Source organism: Chrysochloris asiatica, unplaced genomic scaffold (assembly GCF_000296735.1).
Source record: "Chrysochloris asiatica unplaced genomic scaffold, ChrAsi1.0 scaffold00007, whole genome shotgun sequence".
Classification (NCBI taxonomy): Eukaryota; Metazoa; Chordata; class Mammalia; order Afrosoricida; family Chrysochloridae; genus Chrysochloris; species Chrysochloris asiatica.
The window spans coordinates 28759165-28770363 of record NW_006408525.1 but is presented as its reverse complement, the minus strand read 5'-3'; the positions used below and the strand labels follow the sequence as shown (position 1 = coordinate 28770363).

The following is an 11199-nucleotide window of genomic DNA, read 5'->3' as shown; positions in this document are numbered from 1 at the left end:
CCTATGGTTTGGACGGTCAACAACGCTTGGGCCCACAGGGTCTTGACCTCCTGACCGGGTCTGCACGGTCTGCATCAGAATCCCCCTTCGTCCCTTCTTGTACTTCTTTCTCCTGGAGTCAATCCTCCTCTCCCTCTAGAGAAGAAGGAGGGGATGCGAAGTGGGTATCAGAGATCCTGGTCTTGCTATGGCATTTGGAAAAAGGCAGACATTGAAGGCAAGTTTGTGACTAAGCCAGACCACCCCATGTTGAAATCTGTGTCCCAGTTTCTCAAAGCAGAAAGCAGCCTTGCCTTCTTACGTGGCTAATTCTGCTATTCCTCAACCAGCCAGAAACCTTACCTCAGCTTTTTGCACATGATAGAAATGTCTCCATTTTTAAAAAAAACTAGATATTATTCTAATGCCTATATTTATTTACTCCTTAGCTATCCTACTCATCCACAAACAAAAGAGTCCTGGTATGATGCTGTAGGATAAGCACTGGACTGTTAACCACAAGGTTGGCAGTTCAGATCCACTAGTCATTCCTCAAAAACCCTAGACGGTGTTGCTATGAGTCGGAACTGACTCGATGGCACGTAACAACAACACAACAATGTGTACAAAGAACGCTCCTTGGTGTCACTATAGGATAAGCTTTAGACTGCCAATTACAAGGTCAGTAGTTCAAACCCACCAGCTTCTCTGTTGGAGAAAGATAAGACTTTCTGCTCTTGTGAAGATTTACAGCCTTGCTATGAGTTGGGCTTTGTTTTGTTTTTAAATATGTACAAGGGTGAGTCAAAAATTATCCACACCCCAGTTATATTAAAATATCCATCCATGTCTACAGCTGATGGCAACATTAAATGTGCACATATAATAATTCTGCCGAATAGATGAATGACAGTAGATTATGTGGCAAATCTTTTACAGATCAGTCGTGGTTCTGCCTATGAATTAATCCATGACAGACTATACAACATATAAAGAACATGTATAGCATATATTGTTTATGGTATGGTGCCATCGGATAAGTACTGGACTTTGAACCACAGGTCAGCGGTTCAAACCCACCAGCTACTCATTGGAAACCCTGTTCATGGTCACTATGAGTCAAATCAACTCAACTGCACTTAACATATTGTTTATATTACTGCAATACATGCATATTAAGAATTAATCTGTATTAAAAAATGCAATACGAGTCTCTGTGTTCATAATTAGAATCATACAAGGTACATCTTGCATCATGCTTTTTTTCCTTATGTAATGTATATCGGAGAGCTTTCCAAATGAGCACAGATAGCTCTGCCTCATGCTTTTTCTAGATCGCATGGATTCCATTGAATGCATTTTCTATCATATAACTGGTTCCTTACTGAAGGACATATAAGTTGTTAGTCTTTTGCTTTTTTCAAACAGTGCTGTAAGGAATATTCTTAAATGTAGACGGATCTTTACATGTTTGTTCAATAACATCTGTAGGGTAGATTTCTAGAGGAAGGTCCCTAGATGGCGCAAATGGTTTGCTGTTGGAGACCCCTAGCGGTGCCATGAAAGAAGACCTGTTGATCTGCTTTGGTAAAGATTACAACCAACACCACCTATGGTATTCTACTGTAACACATGGGGTTACCGTGAGTCTGAGGTCAAAGAACAGATACATTTAAACACTTTGATAACTTCTGCCAAATTGCTGTTTTATGAAGTTGCCCCAGTCCCGGCTTCCACCAACCGTGAGAGAGCACCAGATCTCCAGCACCTTAAATCTCTGCAAGTTTAAAGCTTGTTGTTATTGTTGTTAAGTGCCGTTGAGTCGGTTCCGACCCATAGCGACCCTGTACAGGGTTTCCGAGGGTGTAAATCTTTATGGGAGTAGAAAGCCTCATCTTTCTCCCGCGGAGCAGCTGGTAGTTTCGAACCGCTGACCTTAAGGTTCGCAGCCCGATTCGTAACCACTACGCTAGCTTGTAGCTGTTTTTAATTATAAAATCGCACATTCTTTGTTTTCATTAGTGATTTATAGTTCCTTTAATATGCTTTATCCCTGTCTTTTCTTCATTTTGTTAAGACAGTTGATCAGAGCGGAAAGGATAGCCATTTCCTGCTCCCCCACAAACACACATATTGCACACATATGCCTCCGGTCTAAGGGCCTAAAGTAAGAGCATTGACAAACTCAGGTGGCAGTTGTTTTTTGTTTTAGTTTTTCCTGGTGCTTTTCAAAACCTTAATACAGTTGCCATCCCATCCTGTACGACTGTTGACAATTTGAGTTTTCACGAATGTGCCCAAGCCACGCCCTATTATTCTCTTGAGTCTGCGCACAGTGAAGTGTGTCCAACGTCGCTCTCCGTCCTGTCCCAGAGTTTGCGGTGATGCGGGCCCGCCTCCCGGAGAAAGTCGGAGATGGCGTTTCGGTGTCAGCGGGACAGCTATGCCCGGGAGGTGCGGCCTAAGGGGCAAAGAAGGCTGCTGAGTGAATGGGGCGGTGCGGGTAGAGGGGGCCTCTTGAAGAGAGTGCGGGATAGGGATTCAGGCTTGGTGTCTAGGGGCTGGGGTTTGAGGCGTTTCTCATCTCTCTTTTTTTCAGTTCACCACCGCGGTGGTCTCCTGCCGCCCTGCAGAGTTGCAGATCGAAGGAAGCAACGGCAAGAGGGAGGTGGTGAGCGGTTTCCACGTGGTGCTGGAAGACACGCTGCTTTTTCCCGAGGGCGGGGGACAGGTACCAGATCCGTCACTCAGTCTGTCCTCCTTCCGGCGAGCCCCTAATTCCTTTGAGCTCAGGTGGAAAATGCTCTCCTGCACTTGGTTCTCAACTGTGATGATTACAGTTGGAAATTAGTTCAACTCAGGTCATTGCCAATACCATAATTCAAATGCATCGATTCTTGTACTGTCTTCCTTATTCATTGCCCAACTTTCACATACATGTAAAGTGATTGAAAATACCATGGCTTGGATCAGGCATACCTTGTCCTCAGAGTGACATCTTTGCTCTTGAACACTTTAAAGAGGTCTTAGACAGCAAATGCTAGGTACGATTTCAGGTTCTAAATATACAGGGTTGGCAAAAGAGTGTTTCTACAAACATGGAATGTTTACTGGAGGAGACAGACAAAATTGAATATGTAAGTAACATGCGTGGTAGGGATGTTGTTGTTAAGTGCCATCGAGTTGATTCTGACCCATAGTGACCCTGTATAGGGTTTCCAAGGAGCGACTGGTGAGCTTGATCCACCAACCTTGTGGCCTTGTGGTTCAAACCGACTTTGCAGTCCAGCACTACACCAGGATGGTAGTGGTTGTGGTGGTGGTGTGCGGACTCATAGTGACCCTGCATAGGGTTTCCGAGGCTGTAAATCTTTATGGGAGCAGAAAACCTCATCTTTCCCGCGGAACTACAGGTAGTTTCGAACTGCTGACCCTGAGGTTAGCAGCCCAACTCATAACCACTATGCTACCAGAGCTCCTCACTACACCAAGATAAGTACTATAAATACAAAGAAATCTGAGTGAAGAGAAAGCTATGAGATGTTCTCTTAGACAGGAGACATGTTATTTCAGTAGAGACCCAAATGAAGTGAACGGGTAAGTAATTGTAATGACCTGGTGTGTGAGTCAGGAGGGGATATTCCAGTCAATGAAAATTGCAAGTGCAAAGACCCTGAGCTTAGTATGAGCTGAGGGTGTTTGACAGGAACTGAATTTCCTGAAAGAGTTCAGGAGATAGAGAATGTTTTAAAAGAGCAAGACATAAGGCAGATTTGTCAGTGTTGTGCTGGGTATAGATTAGGTACAACGTGAAGAGAAAAGGAGAGAATCATTCCAAAGGTGGACATATGGGAGCTGTGGCTATTGAATTGTATCTTTGATGGACAGGTCAAATGTCAACAATCAGAATTTGACAGGGAGGCTCTCCTAGCAGAGATACTAGTCCCAACAAAGACAGGGCAAGTTTAAGGAATCTGATAAACCTATTGTTGCAAGAGCTGTCAAGTTGGTTTTGAATCATAGCGACTCTGTATATGGTATGTGGGGAGCAGCTGGTGAGTTTGAACCACCAACCTTGTGGTTCACACCGATGTTGCAGTTGATTGCTTATTCTCTGACAAATAGTCTGATGAAGTTGAAGCCTAGGGTACATTTTGAAGACAGGCTGGATAGGATCATGGAAAGGTAAGTAGGGGTTAAGTTCAAAGGGCCTTGAAGATGTGTTCTGGCGGGTAGACTTCACCGAGGAAGCAATGGGAGCCACGCAGGTTCTTCAGAAGGAAGTAACATGAGAGAACATTTTCAGTAGGTTGATCATTGAGATGGTGTCAGTTTCATGCTAAAGTCATTGTGACTGCAGCAGTGTTCCCAACGTGATCTCAGGTGTCCGCAGAAGTTCTCAGTTTAGACATTGCTTCTTTCAGGAAGGACTACCTGATCCCCCAAAACAGCTGGGTCTCTTTCTTCCTCTAGCACTGTGTACTTGTGTTATGGCATGTTTTAGATCATCTTGCAAAGGCCTGTTTGCTTGTTTGTATTCTCTGTTAGAGTCTATGTTCTTTGAGGGAAAAGACTATGTCTTGTTTACATTGTACCTTGGGCTAGCACAATGTTATATAAGCAATTAGTATTTGATAGCCTTTAAATGAGTGAATTTAAAAAAACAATTCTGTGGTATAATATATATATATATATATATATAATCAAACTTTGCCATTTTACTAATTTTTGAGTGTATAATTCAGTGACATTAATTATTTTCACAATGTTTTAAAGTTATCATCACTGCATCTTTTTGAACTTTTTCACACCCCAAACAGAACTCAGTAGATATAAAGCAATAACTGCCATTTTTTTCTCCCTCCCGGCTCCAACCTCTGGTAGCCATTAACCTACTTGTGTTTCTATGCATTTGTCTGTTTCTATAAGTGGAGTCCTACACTATTTGTCATCTTGATTTATTTCACTTAGCATAATGTCTTCAGGGTTATTCCATGTTGTAGCATGTATTGGAACATGATTTCTCTCTATGACTGAATAATATTTCATTATATGTTCATACCACATTATGTTTATCCATCCATCTATGGATGGAATGGACATTTGGGTTCTTTCTACCTGTTGGCCACTGTAAATAATTGGTGTATAAGTGTCTGTCTGAGTTCTTGCTTTCAATTATTTGGGGTATATACCTAGAAGTGGAATTGCCAGGTCATATGATAATTCTATTTAGCTTTTTGAGGAAATGAATAAATCTATTTTTCAATCTAATCCTGGTAGCAATGCAGAGAAAAGAATGGATGAAGGAAGGAAATCCAGAGCAGCTTAGAGGCGATTGAAAGATACATCTAAACTAAAGCAGTGAAAGTTCGGATGGAGGTTCTTGAACTTTATAAAAATTGTATTGGCTGTAGTTATCATTGCTTTCCTCTTATTCGCCTGTAATGTTGTTGTTTTGTTCTAATTAACAACATACCTATGTGCTCTGAGTAAAGAGGCTAGAGAGACAGTTCTCTCACCTCACTTGGCATTGCATTGTTCCTTTGAAAAGCTCTAACTCTGGGTATGTTCTTCACATTCTTTCTCTAGAGAGTCTTTGTTAGGGTGAGTACCACCACCCACCGTTGATTGTCTGTACTTCTTCCCCCCAGCCTGATGACCGAGGGACAATCAATGACATCGCTGTTTTGAGAGTGACCCGCCAGGGTTCCCAGGCCCATCATTTCACACAAACACCCCTGAACCCCGGGAGCCAGGTGCAGGTCCGGGTGGACTGGGAGCGGAGGTTTGATCACATGCAGCAGCATTCAGGTATGTGGGGTCAGGAGGGGCAGGGGACATACAGGAGAGGTAGTCACTATGATGACTGAGAAAGTGATTTTGCTTCTCTAAAAGCTAACCTTTTGAAAGAGACAGATGTGCAGATTTAGCTCTGATTCAGACAGGCTATGACAAATGCTAAAAGTCAATATAAGAAGTAAAACTAGTAGAATAACTGCCAGATTGGATCAACTTTCCACTTGCTATTTCATCTGGATGCCTTGCAGGCTTCTCAAACTTAAAATGACCAAAATGAAATAAAACTCCCTCCCCCCCACTTCAGCCCAAGCCTGGTCCTCAGTCAGCATTCTGTCTCAGTGCAGAGCATCCCGTCATGACCCACCCAGTTATGTAAGCACACATCCTTGAAGTCTTTCCAAACACCTCCCTCTCTTTAGGGCTAGCCACTGAGTCCTGTTGGTTTACCTTTGAAATCTCTCTCCACTGCCCTTGCTGTCATCACCAGCATCCCATTTCCAGCTTTTCTTGTCTTTTCTGTGGACCTCTGTAATAGCATCCTAGCTGGTCTGTCCATGTTCAGTTTTGCTCCCATGTGGCTTTGTGAAAAATCAGTTTCCTTATCCTGGGGCTGGTCACTGTCTACTGCTCCAGCCTTTTGGTTACCCCTCTTTCTCTTGATCTCTCAAACACATCCTGCTTCTTTCCCCCTCAAGGCCATTAGCTGTCTTATTCCCTATGCCTTTATAGAATTAATTCCACTTCCTTTCCTCCTTCTGGTCATCGTCAATCAGGGATGCTACTGTAGCTCTAATGCCAAGCCCTGTGTCTTGCACTCAATGTGATTGGCACTCAATAAATATTTGTTGAATGAATAAATATAAAACATTAGAATCTGAGTTCAAATTCTGCTTCTGCCTCTGATAAATCATTGCCTTGGTAAGTTATTTGATCTCTCTAGGCCTCAGTTTCCTCAACTGGCATCATTATGCCTCTTGCAGGGATTCTTGTGAAGATTCCCAGTAAAGTATCTGAAGTGCTCAGGCGCTTGCAGATAGGACTTCTGCAAGTGACACTTTTTGTGATTGTGTCATTGTGGGAGTATGTGACCGTCTGAGCTTCTCACTTATTTCCTGCCTCTTGCTCTCTTTTCTCAGGACAGCATCTCATCACAGCAGTTGCTGACCATCTGTTTGGATGGAAAACAACATCCTGGTGAGTAGGAGACACCTGAGGAACTGTAGGGTGTGAGTTCCTGACTCCCCACTCCTTTCTCAATCATGGATCAGGGAGTAGGGAGAAATGAAAAAGGGAAATGTTCATAAATTCCCCAGAGTTCTCCGTTCCCCTTGAAGGTGGATGTCTGTATCCGCCAGGTTCTCCAGAGAAACTGGATCAATAGATTAGATATGTATATGAAGAGATTTATTTTAAGGAATTGGCTCATACTAATGTGGGGGCTGGCAAGTCTGAAAGTCAGGCAGGATTTCTATGTTATAGTTTGAGGCAGAATTCCATTTTTTTTTCCCCCTGAATCCTCAGTTTTTGCTCTTAAGGCTTTCAGCTGACTAACTGATTGGATGAGGCCCACTTGCAGTATTGAGGGTAATTGTTACTTAAAGCCAACTGATTATAATACATTTTAATCACATTAACAAACTACTTCACAGCAACTTCAGTACTGTTTGACTGAACAACAGGGCACCATAGCTCTGCCAAGTTGACACATTAAAGTGAACGATTATAGAAGGGATGGCGGGTTGGCTGCATTTTTTTAGAGGGAGTACAATGATGACAGGAGAAACAGGTGCGCTGGCAGCAAAGAACATGGACTTGGGAGCACAAAAACTCAGGGTGAATCCTGGCTCCACCACTCACTGTTTTCACAAGCTTGATCATGTTCCATAATATCACTCTGAGCCTCAGTTTCCTGCAGGATTTTTGTGAGGATTAAATAAGATCACTTATATAAATGTTCTTTATAAACTGTGGTCCTCTTATGTGTTGCTATTATCATTGTCATCAACATCCCGTGACCCGTTTCCTTCCCTGGTAGGGAGTTAGGACGACTCCGGAGTGTGATTGAGCTGGACAGCCCCTCTGTGACTGCAGAGCAAGTAACTGCCATTGAGCAGAGCGTCAATGGGAAAATCAGAGACCGGCTGCCCGTGACTGTACGAGAACTGAGCCTGGATGACCCTGAGGTGGACCAGGTGAGAGGAGAGCCTGGGGAGGCAGCTGCAGGGGGCCTCCCAGAATGACTCCCAAAGTTCAGACAGCCTCTCTGCCTCCCCTCTACTCCAGGTGAGGGGCCGGGGTTTGCCGGACGATCACGCTGGGCCCATTCGAGTCGTTACCATCAAGGGCGTGGATTCCAACATGTGTTGTGGGACCCATGTGAGCAATCTCAGTGACCTTCAGGTAGGTGAGGAAGGCCGCTAAGTGGTCGAGAGAGAAGGTACTGGGGGTGGGGGAACACAGCGGGTCTGGGAGTGTGTGTGGAGGGCAGCTAAGGACTCCTCAGGGAAATCATGCCTTGGTTGCTTCAAAGCCGGAAAGGCGGTCTGGGTCTTCCTGCCCCCAGTTTCTAGGATTCTCTGTGGTTAATGCCTTGGTGGATGTGTTGTACTCCTTTGCTCGTGCAGGTGATTAAGCTCCTGGGCACTGAGAAAGGCAAAAAGAACAAAACCAACCTGGTATTTCTGGCTGGGAACCGGGTGCTGAAGTGGATGGAGAGAAGTCACGGGACTGAGAAAGCCCTGACCGCTCTGCTTAAGTATGTCCCTTCTTCCTCACCGTCTACCTGTTTCTTAGCGTGTGGTCCCCCTGAGGACTGAGGGCTGCAGCTTTCCTATCTGGAAGGTGGACAAAATAATGTCTTATCTCTGGCGACTAAAATGTAATGATGAATGATAAAGTACTGTGGATAATCAGACCCCCCCGCCAAATCGTTTATTCCTTTGGAGCCATCCCCAATTGCCTAAGGGGCCTCCTTATAATGTCTCCAGGTCTCCATATGGATGGAGGCTTCTTTACAAAAAGGGAAATGTTGGTTTGACCCCCAACAGCAAAAGCCAGTGGGACACTGGGCAGATTTCCACAGACTCTTCTCGTGCAGGTGTGGAGTGGAGGACCATGTGGAAGCAGTGAAAAAGCTACAAAACGCAACCAAGCTTCTGCAGAAGGTGAGTTCTTCAGGGAGAGCACAGCAGTGCTGGGTTCTGCTGGCCTTGGTCCCCTCGGGGACAGGGAGGGGAGACTGACATGGAGGGAAGATGGGGTTCTTTCTCGTTATCCTTTCCACCTGTCCACTGAGTTGTCACATCCTTTTCAGAACAACCTGAATCTGCTGAGAGACTTGGCTGTGCACACAGCCCATAGCCTCAGAAACAGCCCAGACTGGGGAGGTGTGATTGCATTACACAGGTGAGAGATCAGGCAAGGAGAGCAGTGTCGGACTTGTCTGCAGTGGGCAGTAGAAGGGGGTTGCTCACTGGTATTCTCAAGATAGTGTAGACCCTAAGAAAGGCACTCAATATCAGATTTCCTGGGTTTGACAAACATCTTCACGTGACACATTAGTACCTTCCCTTTTCTCTAACAGATCTCTGATCATCCTGGAGACACAAATCCTAAGCATGTTTATAGGCTGCTGAGGCCCAGAAGGGTGGTTTATGCTTTCTCTTTGCTAAGAGGACCCAGGTTTTTTGTGCATGGATAGACAGCGTAAGGTCAGCCAGGCTTCCTGCTGCCTCCCAGCTCCCACTCCAACCTGGGTCTCATGTCTGTGTCCTTTGTTACAGGAAGGAGGGTGATTCTGAGTTCATGAATATCATTGCCAATGAGATTGGGTCAGAGGTAAGAGGGGCATGGAATTCTCTACTCACCCTAATTAGACACCTAGGGAGAGACGAGTAACAGTGAGGACTGTTAGTACAGCTGACATCCTTCCACGTGAACACATGAAGACTAGAGACTCAAAATTCACTCAGTATTATTTTCTTAGCATTGGCCAAGCTCTGTTTTAGGTGCTGATCTTGATCTGGGGCCGTGACACTCACCAGCTTCCAAGCTTCTCCCAGAGTTGAGCTCCTCAGAGCCACCAGGTTTATGTGTGCCCGGGGCCTGGTTGGCACGGCCCTTTGAAGGCCATCTCATCCATACACTTCTGCTGCCTCTGGCTTTAACTGCTCCTCCCCATCCTGACAGTCCAGACCTCAGAGATTTCCAAGTTTCTGGTACTCATATACTCCAGCAACACTTTTTGGAGTGCCTGCTCTGGGTCACACATGTGCACGTACGTCTCTCCTCATAATTATTCTTGTAGAGAGAGTATTGGTCCTTGAGGAGCTCACTATCTAGCCTGGGTGTTGACACTGATGATGTCAGATGAGAAATTCTGCTGTACGCATACGCCCAAGGAACTCTAGGGGAGCTAGAGGTGGAGGAACACATGACCTGGAAAGGTGGGAAGACTAGGGGAGGGGCTCGTAGAGTCAAGAAGTCATCAGACAGACCAGGGAGCAAAGGTGGGCAGGCAGATGCAGCAGCATAGAGCGTGGGGAGACGCGTGATTTGTGGGGAACATCTCTTCTTGAGGCTGAGGATAGTGCAGGGGTAGGACTGACTCATATCCTCAAGTATCAGGGCTTACCCGCCTCTTTTACCTTCTAGGAGACCCTCCTGTTCTTAACCGTGGGTGATGAGAAGGGGGCTGGGCTCTTCTTGCTGGCAGGACCAGCCGAGGCTGTGGAGAACCTGGGACCCAGGTAATCTTATGTGCACTCTTGCATGAGTGGAACTGCTGATAAATCCTACCTCCTAAGACAGCTGTAGGTGTCCTGGTGTGGCGCTGTGGGTTACTGCGCCAGACTGCAAAGCCGTTTGAACTGCAAGGTTGGCAGTTCAAGCTCACCAGCTGCTCCTAGGAAACCCTATACAGGGTCACTATGGGTCGGAACCGACTTGATGGCACTTAACAACATCAAGACAGCTGTATGGAGTTTGGTGTTAATGTGCTGGACTGCAAGGTCACGTTGAACTGCAAGGTTGGCAGTTCAAGCTCACCAGCATCTCTTTGGAAACCCACGCTATACAGGGTCACTGTAAGTCGGAAACGACTCAAGTTGTACCAACAAGACAGTTGTAGCTGATGAGAAGGGCCATCATACCTGGGAATTCATGTGAATTGCAGGCTTGTGTGGTCAGCTGAGCAGGGGTCCTTATCACCATCATGATCCCCAGTTTCACAGATAGTATGAAACACCATGTGCGTGAGGTTTCATGGTTTCACTGGTAGAACTGAGACTGGAACCCAACTCTCTTGGCTCGAAATTTCACCTGTGGTCTTTCGTCTTCTTTTTTTTTTTAATTTAAGGTTTTTATTGTGGATTGAGTGAAAGTTTACAGGGCACATCATCAGTTTCACATTCAACAATTCAT

General features: G+C 45.3%; 1 protein-coding gene across 1 annotated transcript in view; it reads left to right on the top strand.

The window, feature by feature from the left end:
- Positions 1-2394: 2394 nt before the first annotated feature.
- AARSD1 (alanyl-tRNA synthetase domain containing 1) overlaps positions 2395-11199 on the top strand; it is an 18828-nt gene continuing 10023 nt past the window's right edge. Inside the window, exons 1-11 of the mRNA XM_006832695.1 lie at positions 2395-2433; positions 2579-2710; positions 5631-5790; positions 6915-6972; positions 7814-7970; positions 8062-8178; positions 8403-8533; positions 8876-8942; positions 9092-9183; positions 9561-9615; positions 10432-10526. Of these exons, the coding sequence (XP_006832758.1) occupies positions 2395-2433; positions 2579-2710; positions 5631-5790; positions 6915-6972; positions 7814-7970; positions 8062-8178; positions 8403-8533; positions 8876-8942; positions 9092-9183; positions 9561-9615; positions 10432-10526 (1103 nt within the window). The remainder of the gene's footprint in view (positions 2434-2578; positions 2711-5630; positions 5791-6914; positions 6973-7813; positions 7971-8061; positions 8179-8402; positions 8534-8875; positions 8943-9091; positions 9184-9560; positions 9616-10431; positions 10527-11199) is intronic.